At 36.8% G+C, this 26,342-nt stretch overlaps 1 protein-coding gene across 4 annotated transcripts in view; it reads right to left on the minus strand.

Moving 5' to 3' along the window:
* LOC107263176 (5-hydroxytryptamine receptor 1) overlaps positions 1 to 20,733 on the minus strand; it is a 31,759-nt gene extending 11,026 nt beyond the window's left edge. Inside the window, exons 1-7 of one of the 4 annotated variants that reach the window (XM_015730102.2) lie at positions 19,767 to 20,733; positions 4,457 to 4,558; positions 2,625 to 2,986; positions 2,078 to 2,373; positions 1,237 to 1,480; positions 921 to 1,136; positions 589 to 663 (exon numbers count right to left, since the gene is read on the minus strand). In XM_015730102.2, the coding sequence (XP_015585588.1) occupies positions 589 to 663; positions 921 to 1,136; positions 1,237 to 1,480; positions 2,078 to 2,373; positions 2,625 to 2,750 (957 nt within the window). In that variant the 5' untranslated portion in view covers positions 2,751 to 2,986; positions 4,457 to 4,558; positions 19,767 to 20,733. Of the gene's footprint in view, positions 1 to 588; positions 664 to 920; positions 1,137 to 1,236; positions 1,481 to 2,077; positions 2,374 to 2,624; positions 2,987 to 3,689; positions 4,559 to 7,125; positions 7,229 to 19,766 lie in introns of those variants that run through there. The other 3 variants (XM_015730101.2, XM_025080560.1, XM_025080559.1) reach the window with 3 other exon arrangements.
* Between the last annotated feature and the right edge of the window lie 5,609 nt (positions 20,734 to 26,342).

Consider the following 26,342-nt stretch of genomic DNA (forward strand, 5'->3'; position numbering starts at 1 on the left):
GGGCAGTTTTTAATTAAAATGTTATGACATTAATTTCTCTGTTTACCGACCCCTGGCGCGGAAGTGACGTCACAAAGGAGAAACAAACGAGTCCGAAGTGACTCCGTGTATTATCGATCTGCAGGGTATTCCGAAATTTACATCGTCGATCGGCCCTGCCTCGCCTCATTCCTCGCCTTTCTACTGTATATCAGGGACCTCAGGGAGGGCCGGCGTTTTTTTTTTCTTATTGATGGATAATTAATGCTCACGGGGCACGAGTGATTTATCATATTTTCTGATAACCCGTCCGACATACGCGATTCCCACGCTGCTAACGTTCGGTGGTAAAATCATTAATCCCCTTATGCATATATGTATACACTGTGGATTCGTCTTGTTTCTCGTGTGTCGCCAACTTTGAAAACTTAAAATTTCTTAATCTGTTCTACCGTCTCGCTCGTGTGAACGGGGTCTTAACGAGAGCCTGTTGACACTCAAACGATCCCGAAAGCACGCGGATCCTTTCTCAGGACCTTTTTCAGCAATCAAGCAACTAACCCTTTACACGGACAGATCAATTAAACAGTTTTCAGCATGAGCACCTACCCTGAAAACACGACGTAACACCCTGGTAACATTGCCAGGAATAATGGCCGTCCGAGAGACGCTCCTCAAGGTGTGCTGAAGAGAAAATAATATTTCTGTAGATAACAAAATAAAGGAAAAATTTGAAGGAGGAAAGTTAAAAAAAATATATCGAGTATGGTAAAAAAATATAAAAAGGACAATAGCGTACTGTTATCATGGATCAATAAGAAGAAAATAGTATGATACCAGACAAGGGTCTGGTGGTATCTGTTTCGAAGATATTACAGGGGTTGAAGGAATAAGAAGAGACAAAGAAAGTATATGTATGACAAAAGGTCTTTTCTTCTTACCGTGGTAGAAGCGCTTGAGCTTCTGTGCTGCTTCACCGGAGGACTTCCCTGTGTCGTTTGGACGTCCGGAATTAATTGGCGGTTTAGTATAGATGCCGGATGCTGCGGTACTTGCGGTGGTTCGATATCCAAGTAGCAGTGAGCTTCCAGATGACTCTGAGCTCTTCTTTCCTCAAGGACGATTTTACGTGCAGCACAGAAAATTTTGTAGTACACCTGAAATTATAAATGCAAATATCCTGTAATTAGGTCAAACTTCATATAGTTAAGGTGATATTAGAAATGAACTTTTTTTTTTTATTAAAATTTTAGTCACCTCGATCATCACTATCAATGGTATGTAGAAGCTTCCCAGGGTTGCGTATATCTGATAAGCAAAATTCTGACAGACTACACAGTGCGATGAACCATTCTTCGAGTAAGTGTGCTCATTTCCGAGAATCAAAACGGGCGGTAAACTTATGCAAGCTGCACCCAGCCACACGAGACTCACGCAGATTATCATACGACGCGGCGTCCTTTTCACTCCGTATTCCAGTGGCTTCGTGATGGCGTAATATCTTGAGGATACAGAAAAAAATAGATTCGATTAAATATTCTTTTCCATTATAACTTAGACGAGCAGTTGGATTTCTTAGGGGCTAGAAGTCGTAAAATTTGGCTACGGTTAGACAAGGTTAGGTAGTTTATCGGGTGATGGAAAATTGCCACGTTGATCCTCGTAATCCTATAGTGGGTGGCAAATCCGATAACGATAACTCCGAAATTGCAAAAAGAATTATCACGTTGGTTATAACTATCTTTTTTTCACAAAGTTGAAAAATTTATGATTAGCTTCTATTTTTTGTCCTATTTGGGTTTGTTTAACAGTACACTTCCTCTCGTGTTTACGAGTCTAGGTGAATATTGGAATTTATCCTAGAGCTCGTTAATATTGTATATACTATATAAGCACTATGTACTTTTTATACAAAAAAATGTACAGGGTGATATAGAATTTCAACGTTAAGACGTAAGGAAATATTATCAACTTCGGGTTAAATATCAATGAAGTTAATTCTCATGGGATATAATGGAAAGGTCAATGTTGTAAAATGTCAAATGAAAAATTACGAGAACACGGTGAGAATGCTAATGAAAGCTGTCAGTGAACTTACCGATCCACCGAGATCATGCAGAGATTGAGTATACTGGCGGCGCAGCTGAGGACGTCGAAGCTGACCCAAAGGTCGCACATAATGGGTCCAAAGGACCAGGTGCCAAGTATCTCGTACAGAAGCGCCATGGGCATAACCAAAAGGGCCACGCAAAGGTCACTCACGGCAAGACTAACCAGAAGATAGTTGCAGGGTCTTCTGAGCTTCCTCACCAGACATACTGCAACGCAGACCAAGATGTTCCCAATGGCAGTGCCGACGATGATGCTTCCCAAGACCAGGGCGATCACTATAGCCTGTGACAGATATCGAATATCCTGAAGCTTTCAGTAAATCCCTAGCGCCCCTTCTCTTGGGAAATCGGTATAATTCTTTTGGCAAAACTTTGAAAGCTCATTCGAATAATCTATGTAGGTCTTAGTAAGGATTAGAATTTTATGTACCTATTTCCCAGGTAGAAGCGATCATTGATTTTTCCATTTTCCTCGTTTAAATCAATTTCCCTGTGGATACTCATGTTCTCTTTTCCCATAACGCTAATATTCACCTGAGTCGTGGTGAATGGTGAATTGTTGCCGGGAAAACCTCGGAAAAAGTTTTCGGAGTCCTCGGGGGCAGCAGACGTCACATTCAGAAGCCAGGTGCTTTCCGTGGTTACGTTCTTCCCCTCCATACGACCCTAACCGGAAGTCTGGAGCATCCCAAACGCCCCCACTTCCTCTAGCTACTGATCCTCAACCTCTTCTCGAGCTAGCTCGTCCATTCTCGCATCTTATGCCGAGGCTCCATTAAAGTCCGTAGGTCCTCATTGGGCGTCCTTTCGTTTTGCTCTTCTTCAGCGCGTCACGAATTACTTGGGTCAGTTTCCTCTTCCGCCAGTAAACATCCATATAAATTTCCAAGCGCGCACTGTAACGACAATTCAATACTATTTCTAAAAATACGTCATTCTTACTCGTACATCCAGAGATATTTCTTGGTGACCTGGTACTTTGTGAAATCGAAGTCATTGGGTAGTACAGAAGTGAAACGTTATATTTTCATATATTTTTTGCGACAAATCCTAAAGAGTGAAAAATTTCCTAGCGATCTTTTCACAGTGAAACCTTTATACATTTTATACATTTTCGTTTTCAGTCGTACCTACTGTACTTCCCGATGAGTTTATGTTCGATGCCGACATCATAAATAACTCGCATCCCACGCCAAGCGAACCTAGGAAGCATCATGGGAATAATTGTCATTGGCACGAATGGCTGCCTGAAACCTAGTAATTCCACAGAGGGAAGATTTTCCACTGATCTAATGATTTTTTCATGCGCGATCCTCGTTAAATTCGTCGTCATTCGTAAAACCTCATAAACCGTATTTACTACCGACTCGTCCATCCGCTCCAGCATAATTTACATTTTCCTTAGTTCCTTCTATTTTTTTAAGTTCCTCTCTTTCGATCGGAATACAAACACAACCACGTGAATTTTCCAGAAAACCTCGACGCTTCTAAACGACACTCCTGAAAAGGCCGAGTAACGAGATTCCTACGCGGAATTTCCCTACTCTTTTTCTTCCCTTACGAAAAACCATTTAAATCGAGTTTCCAAATACTACTCACCGGTGCTCTGGCAGCCGTTGGATTAACGTATTTTCCAGTCTCCCTTCCTTTACGTGGGTATATTATCCCTTCCTATTACTCTCTTCCTGACGAATTATCTCACTTTTCTTTTGTCTCTTCACGTTGGATCACTGCGAGCGTACAAACGCACCAATACGTAAACGACAAACAATCGTGAAACACCTACCGTGCAATTCATGTAAACGACCCTTAAAACGATAAGAAAATATTTTTGTTTTCGTAAGAGTAAAAAAAATTTTTTTCCACGAGACAAAAGTACTGGCTTCGTAATTTATTTTAATTGCACCACAATTAATTATTATTTAATTAACCCACTGACCCGTACAGATCCGTCGCTCGTAGAAGGACGCCCAGGCTTTTCGATAGGTAAACGTAATACGTCTCCTCGTGACTGAACTGTTTCCAAGTATTTTTTGTTTCACCCTAACACACTTCTCAAGATCCTTTGTTTCTTTTCAAGGCAGAGAAAAGGACGCCCACGTAATGTCTTCACCGGAGACGAATGTCGTAACGGTGATAATTAATATCGCTAATTCAATTGGTCGCACTCTGTTAATGTTCCACCGAATGAAATTACAAATTTTCCCGCAACTTCTGGCATTTCTCTTTAGGCGCCTTGTCCCTTAGGTACAAGACTTTAACTTTCCATTGCTTAACTTATGCTTCACTTTTCCGTATCAATCTGTCTCACTCTTTCACCCTTCTTTTTTCTCCCTCTCTCTTTCAACCGGTCCACTCTTACTCACTCAGGCACTTTATCCTCTCCACGCGCTTAATTTGGGAAAACACTTTTCCGTGGTGTCAGCATCCTTATCCAGTGTGACGCCGTTCAGTCGTCCATGAAAAACCTGCAAGCACACGGTAAATATTATCTTAGACTTTTCCATAACTTCTTAGAAAATTCGCTTAAGAATTACTACTGCTAATAAAGGATTCCTTTTAATAAAGATCCTTATCAGATCTGTTTACCAACTCGCTATTTTTTCAGTTAATGGAAAGAGGGTCTGAAAAAAATTACTTATCGGGTAGAGTAACGGAATACTGTATACATAGAATATATTTTTAGCTAACAATTTTCTACGTCCCTTTTCTTCCCCTATTTCGTTTTGTCGCCTATTTACGTAAAAGGGTTGCAATACAACGAATACTGCAGTCCCACTGTTCTAGATGTAGGGTCTACCGTAAACAAGAAATACGAAGAACGTGTTATGCGGACCCCATAACAGTGTTATTACATATATCGATACCATGGAACAAGCATACAACGTGTTCCTGTAGGTAAAACAGGATACACTTTCAGTTATCGACATAGCTGTGAGAAATTGAACGAATTCATTTGTCTTTCTTTGTTTAATTTTATGCCTTCGATCATTAGCCGTACCTGTTATCAATTATTTATCACAAACAAATTGATACAAAATATCGTAATTATTATCGTGAGAATTTAATTATTAAAATTTCATTAACTTCTACCAAATTATCAAAGTCGCATCTTGTGTTTACCCAGCTGAAGGTTTTAAGCGATATACGTCACTACGTCGGGTCTGTTTCCCTTCGTTCAGTAGTTTGTTTTCATTACGTAAACCTCGCGATACTGCCGCAATAATTGAGATGAACGAGAGTCAGGAACAAAGGAGCTCGGCTGTTTCGCACGTGGGATCATCCTCGTACCCTGCCTATATGGTTTCAATGTCCGTGAGACACTGGGCAAAGTCGCACCGGGAACTTTTTCCAAAATGCGATGCATCTGGATCCTCTTTTAGTACTGGGGTGCCTGATCGATTTTTTTTTTCAAAAATATTATCACCGATAGTCATACTTGTTGAAAGTGGCTAAATAGTGATCAATAGATTTAAAAATTTGATTTCAATCATTTAGTATGACAGGCGATTCATGGAAATGCATCACAATGCACTTGCATTTTCAAATCAACAAACGTATTTATGCAGTTAAATGCAAGCCTTGCGTACACATAATGTAAAGAGAATGAATGTACCGTATCTATCCGAAGCTATCTGATTAATAAGTCAAACTGTAGCAAATTGTATCACATGTGTGTGTATATATATATATATATATATAATGTATATATAGGGTGGTCATAAAGGCCCGCTTTATTTTCGTAAAGGAAAATTGGAAAACCGATCTTGATTTTATGACCACCCTGTATGGCTTTGGATATCATATATATAGTGAAATAATGTAATTCAATTATGGAAATTGAAATACACGGATACTATCTTTAACCTTTCACCGACATTCTTCCTTTGATCCCCGAAGAAAAGTGAAGGATCATTTCGCTTTTATTGCGTAGCCTGCATTCGTTTTCTGGTTATTATTGATTTCCGTCACACGTCTACTTGGTATTCCTAACGGGGATAAATTTTACGATACTATTCAGGTAGGTATCTGGTCTCTGCCATTCCTACCTAGATGCGTATCTGGAGATTAAAGTCGCGTTAACTCCGACAGCTTCAATAAAACGGCCCCATTCGCTTTAAATTCCTCTACCGAAGGTTGTGACTTTTTGTTAAGGTTAAATGTCTGTTCTCGAATTTGAGAAGCTTAAAAAATGTCTTGGTAATAAAAAATAATCACTGTGAAGCTTTATAGAAAAAAATACGTTATCAGTTCTTGACTATGAGGTCATACCTGAGTCTTATCGTTATCGTAATAACAAATAAGGCGGGATTTTCAAATTCTAGAGTTTTCAATTTTAAAAAATTGTACCCACCCTTCTGGCCATCCCTTACAGGTACATTAATATTTATTAACAATGTAATTCGTTAATATCCCTTTCCAGACAGAGGATTTCTTCGATGAAAAATGGCCGATCTTATAACGCGACAGCCAATGATCCCTTAATTATTATTAGGGGACGTAGAATGTTTATACCATAAGTTTTAAGTGTCGTGTGAAATAACTTTGCTTCCACAAGGGTGGTACTTCTGCATGGAAACACTTTCAGGGTAATTGCATAGGAGCGTCGTACGATAGTGACATAGGCAAAATGCCACGTTGTTTACTAAAAGCACCGGAGAATGCGGCAGCCTATATTCCCCCAAGACATTCCAAAAAATTTTCAGGGTAAAGCCGCTGCGTCGAGACGTCTCTTTTCGCAACTCACAGTTTCAGGAAGATGAAGATACGTAAGAAATTTACAAGAAGGGACGGGATTATATTAAAAGAAGGGAATCGCCTGTCATAAGAAAAGGGAGGAAAAGAAATTTTGTTAAAATTGAATATCCCACTTTGATCAAGTTACATTTACGGTTTTGAATCAGCAGATAAAATTTAAGCTTCAGGCTCAACTTGAATAAGAGAATAATATAATTTATTCTTTTTATCTGTTTCCACCTTCTTTTTTCTCTCAATACACATGTCACTGGCAGTTCCAGCAGTAGTCGATAGTTACCTCGTGGCGCTGTCGTCGCATCGTCATACAGATCTTAGTTCGTGTTTTCTTGAATATATTGAGTAACCTGCTCTATTGAATTTAGCGACTCAATCTGTATCGTGCATAAACGTACATAGACGTAGAGAAGCTTGTCCCTCGTATCGAAACGTCGATCGATAATCAGCCTGTCCATAATCGAACGTCCTTGGTGAGTTAATTGCACCCTGGTGAAATCAATCCCGGCGAAGACTCGAGGAGCACGAGTGCATCGTGTCGAAGACAGCAGCCATTAACGTCTGGCATCGTCCTTCTCGATGGTGCCTTGTCATTCAGCTCTTGGATACGAATGCGAGCTTAAATGACGAGGATAAATCGTGCTTTTTCCTTTACCATCCTTCCAAGAGATTCCGACCTGGCACCGATATATCATGACTTATTTTTCATACTTTATATCGAAGCCGCCGTAAAAGCAGAAATAAAAGTGGATCCGAAAGCTTATGAAGTACCTTGGCCCTCCAATTTTTAAGAGTAAAATTGATAAGATATTTTTTTATATTACGCAAACCTTCTGCTGTACCAATTCGGAGCCCTGGTACAGTGTGCAATTTAAATATAGATTATTAAACCTGTCGGATAAAATTTACTTTTGATATATATGTATTGTATTATTCCATTGCCAATGTAAATTGAAGACAAGTGATCGGCATGGCTTAAAATAATACTAGAACAAAAAAACTTTAGGCAGACGTTACGAAAGTTATCAAAAAATTAAATATCGATCCTCATATATAAATATATAAAAATACATTTATACAGAGTGATACTGTGCACAGTATTCACACGAAACAAGGGTAAGTTTTTTAAGAAACAAAATCTTAAGCTACCACGGAAGATCATATCTATATCTAGCTTTGGAATATCAAATAGAAATGGTATTAGAATGCTCGCGCACGGTATTGATATTTCATATCAGAGAATCGATTTTACGTCGAGCAATAAGTACGAAGGGAAATGACTTGCGCATCATACCAAAGTGGTAGTGAACAGAGGATGTTCTACAGTGAGACAAAGGCAATATTTTTATGAATTTCTTAAATTACTTAAAAAATATAAAACAAATAATATACGACTGACCGATTAATAAAAATGTATCAATTATAAAATTCAAAAATAAAATTTTTATTTAAGCTTCCAGAAGTAAACGATTCGATAATGATCCAGCATCACTGTTTCGGTATCTCTAAAAAAAAAAAAAACGAGTAATTTGTAAAACACGAAACTATCCCTATACGTGATTAGATCCGAAAGACACTAGCAATGCATTTCTATACCTATATTGTCCTCTCTCGCATTATCCGTTCTTGCTGCCTCGTCCGGTTCCGCCCTTGACGTCACTTACAAAACCACTCTCACTGTGTATACTTAGTTCGTGTCCCAGTTCCCTTCTTCCGATCTGTCGTTAAAAAAACTCCCCTGGCAGATAAGATTCTGGCAGGCAAGTTTCGACGTCTACTTCTTTGATCCCAGCATCGTTTATAGGTGCCTCTATATATATATAGATACAAATGCCACGCTAGCTCTGGAGAGTAAGGAGCATCAAAGTGCTACATGTCAAAGTAATATTATTATTAAATTATCTGAATTTATGTGAGTACTTATTAGATCCACACATAGGCTACTATTACTTATGTTAAGGTAGAAGCAATTTAATTCGTACCTTTTGAAACATATCCCCAGGTGAATCGAGGAACGAAAAAAATGGCCAGCTCATTTTCAATATGGCTTTTGTCATTTCCAGCAACCCTCGAAATATCCCGTGTGCTTTGTGTAATGTATAGAGGTAGGATATTACCAGGTACACGGAGTGCTCGAGGGCTGAGAAATAATGACGTAAGATCATACCGTGAAAAGGAGCATTTTATTATCATAGTTGTTTTTCAACGTGAACGTCATTTGGACTCGTGAATGACTGAATGTAATTACTATCAAGATAACGATTACTTAGAGTGTCATTTTATCTCCCAATAATATCTAAGGTCTCTGTTGGTCATGACGTAGACGATGCTGCATCTATCACTATACGTCAGAAAATTTGACAAAGTATGTTCACTGATTGACGATTAAAAATCTTTTTTCCTCATTCCAGAATGATGCACCCCAAGATTATCTTAAAGTATATTAATGTTCAGGCATAATGAAATTTTTAGTGTAAACTGATTTTACTTTAATATCGATATTTTGTTTGTGTAAACTTTGTGAAAGATGCTGAGACAATTTTTATTGCGATAACATAATATTATTATGCTAATTTGAAATTTTTAGCGTAATAATCATAACGTAAATGGTAGTAAAAAATGTACGTTGATATTTTCCGAGGTTATGGTGTATATTTCGCATGTAAAATTCGGTTCTACCTGTTTTTACTGTTTCTTGGTTTTTGTTGAGGATTTGCAGTATCAATCTACATTATCCTACGGAGTCCCTATGGACATCTGGATACATTCCAGTTTATTACACTATATATATACGATGTTCTACTCTCATTTTTATTATTTGGCCTTTTTTCTTTTTCTGGGAAAGACGTCACTTTTGTACTGACGTTTTGCGTTAGGTGGAAACATTCCATATATATATATATATAGTAGTAATATATAGATATATAGTAATATATCGGTATATATTGTTGATGTCCTACGGACGACCGGAGGGACACTACGTGAACTGTATTACGAGTAAATGCAATTGAAGTTCCAAGAAACGTCCATTTTTCAATTTCAACGAAGTGTATTTACTTGATAAAAACATTAAACCACTGATATCAAGGATCGCGTATGAGAAGAACTATGGTTTCTTAAGAAATATCAATTATACTTTATTCCAACGAATACAGAATATAATATATATTTAATCTTTGAAAATTGTATACATATTAATTAAAGATTTCGGTTCTAATAAAACACGTTTGTAGTCTTCGTTTCGTTCATCCATGAAATTTTAAACCTTCGTTAAGAAATAGCTCAAGCGAAAAATTTAACTTTGAGCATGGAAAATCGCCATGGACAGTTATTCAATTTAAATCTCAAATTAAACGAGTCACTGATTTTCGTTTAAGGTAAACGCATCCGTATCTCAAATTGAAACGATATTTTATCAGGCAACGAATTTAAAAATATTTTTGCTAATTATATCACTTGACATTAATTGTATTTAACTATGCGGTTATTCCGTATACAGTCCGGTATATGTATAAATAGTTAACTATGCTTTGCATTCAACGCGTGTCTAAACTCTATTAGAATTTTACCACAGCACCAACATCGCGCTATACCCGACCACAGTTAGCTAAGCAATGCTACGTTTCAGGAAGGAATGTAATCAAGAGCACAATTAGGTAGCATTTCCATGACGCGAGTATAGCAGCTCGTCGTAGTCGCAAAGTGCGAGCTATAGCAATTTGCGAATAGCGAATCTTATGTAATTGAGAGGGAAACGGTATGTGCCGCAAAAAGTGAAATTCCATTGGGTAATTTTGCCATAGTCAATTAGGTGTTACACCAATATGGATACCAATATGGATACCAGTATGGATGGTTCAAAGATTTCCTTCTATATAGAAATGCTTCGGTTATCGTATATTACGTAATCGTTATATATAATGCAATTATTCTCCTGCCATCTCGTGAACGTAATATTACCGATATGAGGTTTTATCAAAATTATCAGTCGAACGTTGCCGAAAGGAAGGAAAATGAGTTTGCGAATCCCAGATAGTAAGATATATTGCGAATTCTCACGAAATTATAGAATTGTAATTGTGTGATGTAGCACGTTAAATTACCATTATAAATTGCGAATGCTAATGTATCCCAGTAAGAGTTTGCATAATATTTAATTTTAAATTCTCTAAGCATTTAATGATACGCGTTATATATTTATCAATCGAAATTATTCATTATCACGATATTCGAAAACGCATAATATCTATGGTAGCGAATAAGAATTTTTTAGTGGGTTTCATTGCGAATAACGTTATGCGATATATTGCTATTGTACGCAATTAATATTGGTTAATAACGTATATAATTGCATATATTGGTTATTACCGATATTCCCTGATATTTTCGATTAATCGCACAATTCGTATGGAAATTCATGAAAATGACCATTGATTACTTACTTTCATTTATGTCGCATTTGGTTGATGGAAATAATTAGTTTTTAATGCAACATCAATGGTCCAGAGTGTTTGAACGATCGATTCGATTGAATTGGTTGTCGATGGTTATATTGTACGTAGACTGAACATCACTTGTTATAGAAGGTGATTATTTTGTTTATTCACAGTCTCACATAGTGTGGGGGTGGTTATTTATACTGGAATAACTTTATGCCGTATCAGAGCTTGAGATATCACGCGGTGAATTTAATCTGATCGACACTTCAATTAGGTAGCTGACACTAGTTAAAATATCTAATGGTTATCAGAACAACGCAAACATTCTTGCCTTTCGTTATAGTTTCGGAATAGTCTTTTTGTACGAAAAAAAATAAAAAAAATTTGTAATTATTTTTACCACACAATTTTTCAAATTTACCTCGTTACTCAAAACTATATACAGCGTTTGTGTAACAAATGTCACGCACGCTCTGCGTCAGGTTTACATATCCGATCATGTTACCACACCCTTAACAATTGTAAAATTACATGTAATTCCATTAAGCAATTAGTTATCTCGTGTCAGGGGTACTAATTTATGTTACGTCATATATTATTATGATAAATATTACAAACTTTCTAATCAGTGTAATTTCGGTATATAATTTTTTGCTGTTTTGTACAACATTTTTTTTTTCATTACGAACTTGTCTCTTACGTCATTTACTCATTCAAATTTTTGGAACTCGTGATGCATAATATGACGCAAACATAAAACGCCTTCAGGCATTCTCAAAGTAAAACCGATGATCTCGTTCTTTTTTGGGTTTCAAAATATACGTCAAGATCCACAATGATTAAGTTTATGTTATATATCCTTAACACACAAGGCCACGTTTCATTCGTTCCTCGCTCTATACGCACAGACCCTGATTCAAGTATTTTATTGGCTTCGAGTTCATTCATAAAGATTTTGCGTATCTACGAGTTAAGATCGCAGCTTATGTTTATGTTTGCATGTTGAGTTTCAGATTGAATTATTAACTGGTATTAGCTAAGAATAATAAAGTGTGAACTTGGATAGAAATATGTGAGAGTGAAGTTTATTTTACTAAATGCAATATAAACATTTAGGAAGATATACGTTAAAAAATTAATCTGTGATTTGAATTTTTCATTAATTTTTTATTAATAATTTATTAATATTTCTCTTTACACGTGACACCGTGTATACCATTCGTTCCGATAGCTCGTGTCTTATTATTGAAAATAACTGCGATCGTTCGAAGCTAACGCCGTCCTAGGCCATCACGGGCGGTTAAGTCTGACGGTACATTGTAATTACGATAACATTAATAACAGCTGATTCATAAAGTATACAAACGATAAGAGCCTACGGTATCCATTTGCAAATACAAGAACGAGGGGAATTAATTTGCAAATATGAAATAGGCAGAGTATTGTGAGGTATGTGAAACGTGAAAAGTTTTGGTAAAGAAATAATCTTTCTTATCAGTGTTATGCTTTGTCTTGTTTTTTTCTAATCACACTGTGAATACGTTGCCCTCGTGAAATTTAAGGTCACCAGATGCAATCTGTAAAAGGAGTGAAAGGTGATCGTTAAGTCTTTTATGCGACTGTTCTACGATCCTGACTGTTTCCAATACAGCGATTCGTCACGAAGATCTGCCGAGCAATTTTCTCGGCGCCATCCACTCCTCCAGGTTGTCTGATGGATTCAACATTTGGGCAAATAGTCGCCACGTGCTTGGAAACGCGCGGAGTCGTAAATTTCGTGAAAAGTGTTTCTCAACTTTCCTGGTGACTTGGTGGCTTAACCTAAATTTTTTAAGAGACCATTAGCCAGGATTACATTGTCCTGAGAGCGACGGATATTAGCCGGACAATAAAGTGGTAGGTGAAATAACGTTGAGATCATTTAATTAATGACCCAGGTGCCAAAATTAAAATAACGAAGTAATATGCAGATGAACAAGAGAAAAAGGTTGAGTACAAAAAAATGAAATGAATAGAAAAAAAAACATGTTTTTCGAATTAGTCAATATAATTAATGTCTTTTTAAAGAGGTTTTGTTTAAACATCGCTCTGGTATATATAATGTATTTAGATGTCAGGTATATTTCAATGGACATCGCAGTAGGAAAATTATGAAAATTTTGAAAATCGCTCTGGGGAGGCACACCACGCTGACACGTGGCCCGCCGGGATAATATGGAAAAGCTATCGCGCGCTAATAAAATATTTATCACAAAGGTACACCGTGAGAATCTAAAATTTAAATATTTCCGAGCCACGCATTCACCTTTCGTCGTTCCATAAATAAAATATGGCCGTCCGCAAAGCCCTAATACATCAAAGTCAATCGATCTTGTGAAATTCAACCTTGGCACACGTGTACCCGGCAACTGCTCCACTGTGTCAGCAAAACCGATTCAGTCTTTTTTCAAATTCCCTGTCTATCATCTGTATATTTGAAAAAAGTGCATACTCGAATTTCACGTCTTATAAAAAATGCACTGAATTGCCTTAATAAATAATTTCAACCTACCAAACTCATAATTTTGACGTTTAACGTCAAGGACAATAAAATTTAATAAATAATTTGAATATTTTATTGAATTTATAAATCGAGCGTAAAACACGTGAAAAATCTGTTTTACCGTCACTACGTGTCTCGAAGTTCGAATTCCCTGAAGCGCGACGATTCAATCCGCGAAGGGCCAAAGGAGAAAGATAGAAGCGAACTGCAGCGAAGTAGACGTCCAACTTGGCGTGTAGTCAAAGAGTGAAGTTAGCTGCAGGAAAAGCAGGGAGCCATGTAAGTCAAGTTAACTTTTAAGGATCGGACTAGCTCGCACGTTGTAATGGTTGGAAGCTTCAGAACTAGGAGCCCGTCTTCCGTTTCACCGCCAAGTTCAGCAATATCCTTTCAGGGCAGTAACAGCGCATCTTCGAACCACGCTCTCTACTTAACGGATTACCGAGGAATCTGACGTTACTAAAATGTACTTTAGCCGGAACGCTAGAAGCTCCGGTATCCTAGAGGAAAACTCTATTTCCTGGACATCGTTGATTTCACTTCCATAGCCTTGGATAATGATGAGAGCAAATATTTGTAAACCGTACGCAAGTTTTCGCATTAAACTATTATACTCAGGTACCAAAGGACTACAGTGGCTTATTGGCGCTCGTCAAAGTTTCGCGTGATATTCAATTTTCAGTCATAAAAAATCCTCATTTCACGATTAACATAGGAGAAAAGTACGTAGAGAATTGTCGCAACTCGTTGACCGACGAATGATAGAAAATAATAATAAAAATCGGAGCCTGACTTTCAGCTGAGGGGGGTTTATTAAAATACATATATACAACATTCGTATGCTAATTACATAGCGGTTAATTCGACACGTTGAAAAAAAATGATAAGAAGTTATAAATTTTTGATAAATCCAATACGAATAATTTCATGCTTTGAGAAGAGAGAGAGAGAGGCTATAAACTTTTAGAAATTATTGTCAAATCTTTTAAACTGACAATATCCTAAATTTACGACGATTTTCTTTATGGAATAAAAATTCGCGCATTGACGTTGGTACCAGCCAATTACTTCGTGTAGAGCAAGCTCAACCGACACGAGGGAATGACACACTCGATTCGGTAGGTATTCATTGCGTACGCACGATGCTTGAACAGTTGTACAAAGAACACGATCGAATTGCTTTTCTTTAATTCCGACTGTTTCTGACGCACGTACATGCATGACCTGCAGTGCGGGCTTTCAAGGTGACGGGCGTCGCGACGCTTTTAAATAAGAACTTTCTCGGCCAGGGTAACCCTTTAAATTTAGACAGAGAAACAGAACGAGTTCATTAGAACCGGGAATAAGCTTCGTGAACCGGAGTACAGCTACGTAGTTATAAAATTCAAAAGAGAGGAACAGAGGAACAGAAACACGAAGAGGAAAAAAAGTCATGGTAAAGGGCTGCTCTAACCACCCTTTCGAAATTCCTATTGGCATAGGTCAAAGTTGACCTCGCGTTCCCCGAAGTAGACCTGGAACATTTCCAAAGTTTTTCGCGTCACGGTGCTGCCGGATTTACTATGGTTGAATAGAAAAAGAAAAGGGCGGTAGAACTCGCATAAATTTCGTTGCGACGTTTCCAAATGGCTACTGGAGTAGCACACTGGGAATGTTTGTAAATGTGAAAAATAATTCGATTGCTTTTCCTTGCCATTAAAAATTCTTTCTATGGATCGAAAGAGAGAGGAGGTAGACAGCAAGCCTTGGAGGCTTAAAGAGAATGATAAATAATCGTTGAAAAGTGAAGGATGCCGGGATGGAAGAAGAACGTTGATGCATAATTTCTACGTAGTCTATTAAATGCGAAAGTGGATGACGGGCAGGGTAGGTGACGATTTTGAATTAGAAAATAGCACGTCGTAACGAGGTATGCGATTAGCGTCTGCGATGCAAGAAAAGACACGAAGGTGGCAGCGATGGATGCGACAGGCATGTAATCGATTTTTCTTTTTCGCTTGAAAATTTCTATGGGCTTTACTTGGTATACCTTGGAATCCAATCGGAATCCCGTTATAGGAGGCGCTGGGGAATTGCATTACTAATTCCCGTCAGAGAGATAGGAAGCGACCAGCATCCACAGTTTGGTGAAATTCCCAGCATCCGTAAAATGGTACAAACAATAATTCACTCAGTAACTATTGACAATTCAATTGTAATGATTCAGACTGACTTAAGTAATCGTAATCGCATTCGATCCGACACAACACTACTTATCAGTGTTACACGCTGATAAATCTTCCGATTACTATAAATCAAAATCTTTCGGTACTGATTATAATCGATAGTTTTTAATCAATAATTCACATCCGACGATCAAATTAATTGATACGTAAATCATAATTGGCATTCACGTAGCGATCTTCCGGCTGATATATTTTTCCTCGGGATTACGTAATTCGTGACAAGGCAATCAGGGTGGTCAATAATCCTGCTGTCATCTTGTTCGATAGTGCTGATATGTTATTGATATTCGTTTTTTGTTAATATTAGAATTTTTTTATTCATTTTCTCTCTAGTATATGATAGGTGTATTCGTTTTATCTCTGGTCAAAGAAAGAGGATTAGTCTGACTTCTTCAATTGATAAAGTGCTTATAAACGGTCGTTCCGTTGTGACCCTCTGGGAAAGGTTGTCTTATCGATCAATCAACGATTACCGTGGGATGTGAGATGAAAGGAATTATTTTCACCAGTATAAACTCTGAGACCGTCGATCACCCTACGGCGACTGGTTAAGGGTGTAGCATAGTCATTAATGAAAACATTAAGTTAGGTTAAAAAAAAATAATTGTTTGAAATATATATATTTTAAATAATAATATTTAAAAGTTGTTTAACGAAAGTTTAATTTAAATTGTATGTCCTTATAAACGACAAGTCTAAAATATTGCAAATTTTTAGCTTCTAAACTGTTTGAAAATTATATAGCACTAAAATAAAATAACTGATAGGATAGATATACAATTTATGATAAAATTCGATAGCTGTTGAATTAATCGCGATCTTTCGTTTTTACTTCATCAATTATTCTCCTGTAACAATAATACACATATGTATCTCATACGGGGGCCATCAATTCTCGCTGAAAAGAAAGGCTAAACAATTTTTGAAACACGACTACTCGATCACGTGTGTCGAAATAATATTTTGAGGTAAAAAAAGTTGAAACAATATTCCATACATATTAAGTTTCCTTCGCCATCGATATCAATTTTATAAAGTTTGAAGTTCCGCGCTTTATAATTTAATCGATATATGCTTTCATACGTGCTTACTACTGAAGTACGTACGGGGCTGCTTTTATTGTTTCATAGAGCCAAAAATAATGTTGTATTATCATAAACCCAATTCGGCATAACAATTAAAAGCTCAATATCTCTATTGAAAAATTTCTTATCTCCTCCCTCCAATGTTAACCCACAATTTCAACTGTATTACAACTGCCGTTTGTTTAACTTTTTTCAAATATAATCGAAAAAGTTATTTTTATCATCCATTTACAGCTTTGTGCTTAGTACGAGGTTGTACGAGAATTTTTATTACTCTACATGATCCATTGTCGAATGTCATGTGGCATATAGTACCTCTATAGTCATCCGTATTAATATACATATACGTACATTCCAGTATATTTTTTATCTTTTTTCGTGATAACGTACTCGAAAGTTGAAAAGAGAACAAAAAATTGGCCCTACCAGGAACAGGTAGTTCAGCCAACATTGAAATATTGATAAAACGATTTACCATATTGTACGTAAAAGTTAAAAAAAAAACAAGAAAAAGGAAGAGTACAAATATTCACACCCTATACCTATCGATTTTATCGTGTTAGCGAGAATCGATTATAACCTATGCATATTTCTACAGTATATTTCATCGATAGGTATATCAGTATACATATATGTATATTCGATTTTCAATTGAACTTTGATTAAAAGAAAATAAGCATACGTTGTTACATGTATGATTTGAAAGAAACGTATAATATGACGAATGGTAGACACATGAGATAACAATATTGTAATCAGATTTTCATTTGAATTTTTCAGTAAGAGTCTAGAGCAATTTTTGTTTTTAATGTGACGCTTAAGGTTACCCATTTGTATAGAAATCAACGACACGTTCTTCGTGCAATGCAGCTGGGAGTAATGGTCCATTATCATTAGTCAAAAGGAATTATACGGCGTGATCTTATGGCTTACGGAAACTATTAAAATACAATATTTATAATTTTGTCAAAATACAATATTTATATATTTGTTTTTATAATTTGAGCGAATATCTTCTGTTAAATTCAATTGATTTATTTTTTTTTTATTTTACACCAGTGTCTTTTATTTTGTCCTTTTCTGTTCTGTACTGACATAAAGTTCTCAGAGTGTTATTAGTAGCCATAGCTGTAATTTTCCATATCTAACGAATAAGATATGTAAAATTTATTGAAACAGCTACGTGCTCTTATCATACTCAAAGGTGACCCGTGCTTTATCATGATTAATCGAGACCGTATCGATAATGAAATATAATTTACAAGAAATTTGCACGATTTTAAGATATAGCCTCGTATCGCGAAAGAAACGGTATTCGCTACAGCAAATAATATTATGGAAACACTCGACTGGTCGAAAGCGTACGAAATTCTGTTTAGCAAGAAAATTCCAAAGTTGAGACATCGGATTCGGTATAGCTACGTGGGATAATTTTTCACGGCTAATTTATTTTCCAAAAACGAAAACGTGGCGACGCGAGCCACAGACGTCGCGACGCGCTAGGAATACACGAGCGGCGAAAAATGATGGTTCTTATTGAAGGTAAATAAAAGAAAGATAAAGGAAATGCAATTCAGTCGAAAAATTCAAGAACAAATATGGCTACCGAATCGCAAGTATGGATTAAGCGTTATCAGTCAAATTGTCCATAACGAATGTCACACATGTATAAAATTTATTCAAAACATTTAACACTGAGTAAATCAAAATTTCTGAAACACGATCTAAATCGTTATTAAGTAATCATTACGCCATCTTGTAAATTAAACATATCAAAATTCCTTAGTGCTGAATTAATAAAAAATTTTTTTAAAAATGTATTTTAATCAAATTCTTCATTTTCTATTCTCCGTTCGTTGCCCGTGTTATATAAATGCATAATTTCGATACACGTCGCGATTAATAAAATTTTCAATCGCGACGATCAATATGGTAGAACGTACGTAGAATAATACATCTTCATTTGCATGCTCTAACCTCGCTAGCCTCCCGACGCTCGGTCTCAAATTGTTTATCCGGCTTTCAAATAACGCGACACATTACTTTCCTGACGGGCACTTAGGAAACTGCGTATACACTTTATATATTATCGTCATATATCTACAAAATAAAGCAATACTATCCTACAGGAACGACGAGCGCATTTCCGTATTGCTCGGTTAACCACTAGTCCCCTAACAACGTTTAATTGCACAACAAGCAAAGAGTGCAGCAACCAATGCACTAGGTACATGTTTCACGAAGGGTTTATCAGCTCTCGCATTACGCTCCTAATGCATGACTAGATTTAAGATAGATTTCTGACATATGCTACATACCCATATACCAGTGACAAATCGATACAGGCTATAACTTATTTGCATGTGGGAAAACGATTTTTATAAATTATTGGAATAGATTACGTAACCTTTGATAAAATAACATTTTTTTTATTCACATACAAAATAGTATACGGCACGTTCGAAAACGTGATATATTTTCATTAAGCAATCGAAAGCAAGATAATTTTTTTCCCTAATGCGGTTAACGTTCTACGAATAATTTATAGCAAATAGAATAATGAAAGATCGTTCATCGCTATATGAATAAGATTTTCTCCAAATACGAATTTCGAGTATCAGTACGATTCTTACCTAACAGTCGGCTGCGTTTTTCCTCCGTGTTTATAATCCTCGATTACGACTCGTTGCTTCTCCTGGATTACGATGATGCAACCCGATTTAATTCTCGTTATCGGTAATTGCCAGTAAAACCCATTCTCTTTCCTCTCTCTTCAATCCATTAGCCCTAGCAATGATAAACTCGACTTCTCCCACTTCCTTGAGGATATTCACCGGTATACTAATTACGGTATACGACTGCTGCAATCTCCTGTCCAATTTTCACTTCATCGAAATGGAAACAACACTAGAGTGACTCCGCTCGCGAAGTGGAGCTATTCGGCTCGACAGTAGCGGAGAAGCATTCTCCGTGAAAATTGGAAAAAAAAGTTTTACAGAAAACTCGGTACCGATTGTTGACGGATAAAAGAGACAAAAATGCACAGCCAATATAATCAGCCCCTCGTTGTAGCGTCCGTAAAATATTGGCGTTTCATGAGAATCAGCATTGACTAAAAGGACGAAACAAGGAGAATACAAAAAATCCTTCAATCCGGCCACTTCGTACGAGCACTGCGATTAAAGTGGAGGAAAAAAAAAGCTACTCAGAAGTCGAGTGTCCGTATTATGAGTCACCTGGTACTTCACTCCCTGGGTTCACCTTCTTCTCTTTATTAGCACAATTTTTTTCACAATTTTTCCTCCATTTCTCTTTAATTTACCTAAGCATAGCCTGCGGGTCCAGTATGCGTATATAATTTTTATTAACGTCCAGCATCGTTTAGATGTCTTCGCGATTTTTTATCATTATCGTTACTCGCACTAATAATTCATCAAGCACGTGGACACGTGAGACCGATAACCAATAATGACTGATGATCTTGCTTCACGTATTTTAATGTTTCACCGCGTCAAAGCGAAAACCCGTTTTGGATTTGGCGGTTCTGCACAAGAGCGCGGACGTTGCGCTTCGCGTCCCGTCGACGGATATCTACTCTGACGGTCGTCGTACGACTAGACTGGGACGTCGTTCTTGTCGTTGACCCGGACTCTCGTCGCGGCGCTTGCGCCGCGCCGCCAAATTATTGCCCTATCCAGAAAACCGTCCCACCTATGACATAACGCATCGTAATACTTCATGTAACCATTCCTCTTATCAGTCGCATTACGCTCGAGCCACGGCGTGCTTACTCTACTCTACTTCATTTCCTTGCCGGACCACGAACAGACCATACCTACTTCCTCGAGCTTACCGTTCCTACTTTCCATGTAAATAAACACAGCAAAGACCCACAGCTTTATGTCAAAAACACATTTTGAGACTGTAAAAATTATTTTGATAACAGAACCATCAGCCTGAGATAACAGTCATTTCGTATAATTAATTTCAACAAAAATTATAATAATATATTAATAACGTGAATTCCCTTTGAAATAGCTTTTAGAACACAGAATTTATTATACACGTGATTCAGAGTAGAACTTTCAGGTCATAAGGATCGTCCATGTTTTCCGTTCCTCGTATTTTACCTGTGCGATGGTGCTTGCATCACGATTGAAAATGCTTTCGATTTCACGACGCTTCTAGTTAGCTGAACCCAATCTTGCGCAATGTGCGGAGACTCCCGAAGATCCTAATAGACCTTGCGTACGTTGCTTTTTACAATGGTATTTACGTTATCTATCTAATACGTATCTATAGTAAGCAATGTTTATGAGACACTTGAGAAGAGCCCATTGTTTTGGTACAGTGTGGTACAGGCAGCTGTAAGTGTCGGAATACACGTCGCTGTTTCTGGGACGATCGTTACCTGCGCACCGTTAATGTAAACGAGAGACTCGAGTGATTCGCGCGGCACTAGGGAATTTCTGCACGCAGGTATCGGAGTCACTTTTATACCCAGGTAAACTTTGTCTGTCGTAATAATGTTCCTAAAAAATGTTTATTCCGATTAAAATATTGACGAATACACATACAGTGCAGTTGAAACGTAAAAATGAAATTTGGCAATGGCCATATGAAATTTGATGGAGCGATAATAGGCAAATTTCATAGATAAGATAGTTCACTGCCTTTTAGATAATTGTGTATACTGAAATGTGAGATTTCGAGGGAAAAAAGTAATATTTTAATGTCATTGGTAAGAGAAGAGGTTAATTGAGTTAACTGATCACGAGTGCGAGAGAGACAGTCTTATGGGAATTCACGTGGATAAGAGAAAGACATATATATGCGGAGCTATACATAGGAGAAGGATCAAGGACGTTGATTGATAATTCCGTCGACTTTTGTTGATGAAGTCAATCGATTGAAACTCGTAGGAATGTAATGATTCAATATTAGATCGATTCAGTTTTCTACGCCTAGTTTATTTATCCATATGGAGTTTTCCCAAGAGATATAAAGTAAATCTCGCTATTTTTAAAGCTCACGAGTTGTATCTAGAATTCGAGGATATCGTAGCGTTGGCATTTAACAAAAATACTGCGTAGCCCGAAGCAGATGAAATATTGAGAAATATTTTCTTACCTCGTCAGCGGCATTAAATTCATTTACGAATATAAATACCTGGATCTTTGCTACAACGCGATTTACAAGTCTTCTTTCGTCGTTCAGAAAGACTGCCATAATTTTTCCTAGGTTCAATCGTCAGACCGAAATATATTTATCTGCACGAGGATATATCTATACCGTGATACCTGGTTCAGTTGGTTATCTCTTCATTTAACTCGGGTCACTTTGTTATTTCTATGACAATCTTCCCAGCATGAGTTACTGCCGCCTCCTGTAAACGCGACCGCCTTACGGATTGGCGGAGTCGCGTAATGAGCTTCGCCCTCGTATAGTCCAATCCTTACGAGCATGTCGCGTGTCGGAGAAGCTATACGATCCTTGGGGGTCGATGGGGGCAATGTTGATGTTGATGACGGTATAAGGGGATTTAACAAGAAGAGACAGGGTATCGTGAGTGATAAGACAAAATCACGAGATCGCGATAAGGGACGAATCCAAATTTAAAGCCGGATTGCAAAATTAGTCGAAACTTTTTGCAAGTTAATAAATCCATGCCAAACATCAACTATAGGTAAAATTTTATGTACAGGGTATCTAAATTTGAATAAAAAAAATATTCGTACTTCTATTTTTGTTCTTAACCTTCCACTTGGAATTTATAAATTACACACGAGTACCTACTAATGCAATTTGTGACAGCATTATAACGATCAACGTCTTATGAAAATATGTTCCTGAAAACGGGCAGAAATAATAATTCTTTTGCCATGGATATACGTCATGGTTAACACGCGCACCCGCGTATCATTGAAATTTTGAATAATACATACCACAGATACTATAGCAACAGTTGTATAAACCCGTCTTTAAATTATTTAACTCCCAACTAGGAATTCCATAATTTCCACTCGATTACCAGCTACCTTGGAAATTATGCTGAGTCTATAGTGACTCTTGGCAGGCTATGTTAAATTAATTAGTAGTACGCACTAGCATAAACTATACATATCACATCTTGTTATATACTGAGTGACACTGTACTGACACAATATCCCATGAATGAACGCTGTTACGCAAACTGAACAGTACGCGGTCGTAGGTAACCAAGGACTATGTATACTACATACAGCTATGCGTTGCTTAATCCTGTAGGAAATACAGAGCAGTAATATGCAGCTTGTTATGAATTAATCAAGTTAAGCTCTAACCCATGATATGAAAGGCTTCTTAATTAAAAAAAATATATACATATATTAAACGTGAATAAAATTGCCCGGAATAAACATAATAAATTATACAGAGAATTTCGATGAAAATTTAAAATAATCATTCGCCAACAGATTCCTTCCTTTATGTACTAAATATTCTACATTTTTGGAATTTAAATTTAAATTTAAATTTAATACTTGTTTTAGGCCAATAAACGATCATTTTTATCGATAATACGAGCCATTGATATACGTAAGTAAATTAGCTCACCTTTTGATTAATTAAAGTGTCAGTGCATTGGATCAATCACAACAATGATTCCTCATGTAAGCACACTGTTATAGAGGCATTATTCTGAGTTATTGCTATTGTTATCGATGTCATCGTCATTACTGTCATTATCATACATGCATTGCTAAGCCCTTGGACCAATATCTGTGTTTATGCATGATAAGGCGATATTCGATTTCTATCTATCATTGTTATATAGATATAAAATCATCACGCACGTATCCTAATGATTAGTACGTTGTTTCAAGGGGAGAAATAAAAAAATTAAAAATTATCCTGAAAGCGATAGCGGACTCTCGCAATTAATATTTATCCTCCTTATGGCTTTTATGCAAATATCATTGATACACGCGTTCGTCACATTGCGTATTCATATTATCCACATATCCGTTAGTGGAAACGCCATGCATATTAACGAGGTTAATTATATTTTCTACTGCTTGATATTTCCGGTGGAAATACATCAATTTTATTTTATGATGTTTGCGCTACCCAGAATGCAGTCTTAAATAATTTTCGTCTACCTGATTATGATTATAGATATGATAAGACAAGGTGTTATCCCTATAATAAGATAGATATAACGCTCGTGGTATTGTTATAACGACAAATATAGTAAGTGGCAATATGGCGGCTCTTTTATATGGATAACAATGAAGCTATAGACCTCGTCTTACTAATTATCATTGCGGTACAATGCTGTGGGAAGAAAGTCGTTATCGTTATCAATATATCGAAAGTCGAGGAAATTACTGAAAAACGTTATGGAAATACTAAATGTACGTCTTGATTATCGTGCGGTGATTATCGTATCTTAAGAATCTTATAATAATAATCATATGACTATATAGACTTTTGTAAAATTTAATGTTGGTTCAATGATTAAATGCTGTAATTATATGTAAACACTAATGACTTATAGATTCTGGTTGATTTGCCATGCAGACTGTACGTAACGCATTTGTCTCGGTCGATACCACGCAATTATCGAACTCTTTGTCTTATGGAGTCATGTGATCAATTATGACGTTTAAGGCCTGACGAATGTGACAAAACTTTACATCACGCGTTTACAAGCATTTATGTACTTTTTAGCTAAGACTTTGCTTACTCCAGTGGTACCAATGACGGATTCCAACGGGTTAAATGTTTTACACGTTTAACAAGTGGGAAACTGTTAAATTTGCCGTTTCATACGATACGCGTTTTCCAATGGGAAGTATTCAACGTGTTTGAATATTCCGTGCTGACAACCGGGTAAACCGTATTGTATGCAATGTCGTATAACTATGGAATTTGCGAAACAACTCAAATGGTATATCAAAGCTGATTGAATTCAATGGATTCAAAGGATATATGGTTTTCACTGAGGAGGATATCATCGAGCTTGGATATAGAAGAAGAGCATTTTTTTTAGAAAATCAGTTTCCCACATAAAAGTACAAGTATCAGAGAAAAATCTTCGATGAGGTAATAAGTAACTGTTATTGAATGGAATAAAAATTAATTTCCGTAAAATCCAACGAAAGACGTAAAATTTTAAGAAAGTCTTTAATACACGGTAAATAATAATTTTGACAATATTCCAATGAGAATTGACTTTATCTATTTTTTTTTAACCTCTTTTATTAGGAAAGGGATGCCTTTCTGATTTGAGAATGCTTCTATTTCAGGGTCTGAGTGTCCTCAGAATCGTTATAACGGATTGTATACATTATTCTATAAATACTTCACAAATGGGGTAATGTCAGCATTATTAGTTTGCATTTGGAGAACGTAAAATGTTATACTACTTTTACTCGGGAAATGGTTATAAACGACTAAGGAGGATCGTTCGAAGAAAATTTTGTTTTAAGTGGAGAGACATAGAAGGATGTAGGGAAACGCGAAGAAAAAGAAATTAAAAAGAAAAGCACTCGCTCCATTCGTGAAGAATAAATCTACCCTCACCCGTGGCTCTGCTCTCATAATTTCCACAGGCGAGATGGCGCTGGAATAGTCGAGCGCTATATTTTACAGCGAAGAAGAAGAAGACGACCGGATCCTGAGGAATGAATAGAAGAATTTAATTAAACCACACGTATCCTGCTAGGTGGAGCTAGATGTCACGCCAGGTTATATACTACCTACGTACTTACTTAACCAACCACGTTTTACTTCGGTGTGATAGCACAGGGTAATCACGTGGTAGAAGTGAGCAAATCCCCTATTGAATTCATTTTTCATCGATTTGAAATACCTTTTTTTTTCTTTGATCTTCACCCCAAGAAGTCATCCGTAACTTTTTCATTAACGTATCTGACTTTTCATTGGTTACGAACAACTTCGAGAAACCTCGTTTAAAGACTCATTTAATTAAAAAACACTACCCTTCTGTTGGTTCTTTTTTAAAGATATTCTCGGTTAATACGAAAAATACGATAAAAATCCTTTGTTTTACAAAATTCACTTTTATCCGTAATTACTGATTTCACACGAATGGAAAAAGAGGTTTAGTTTCTTTGGTTGATAATACTATGTCTCTGATATCTATATACTGTAACGTGATTTTTCGAATCACGGTCCCAAGGCGGCTCCGGTTACCGATACAGATA

Source organism: Cephus cinctus, unplaced genomic scaffold, assembly GCF_000341935.2.
Source record: "Cephus cinctus unplaced genomic scaffold, Ccin1 Ccin1_scaffold0132, whole genome shotgun sequence".
Lineage (NCBI taxonomy): Eukaryota > Metazoa > Arthropoda > Insecta > Hymenoptera > Cephidae > Cephus > Cephus cinctus.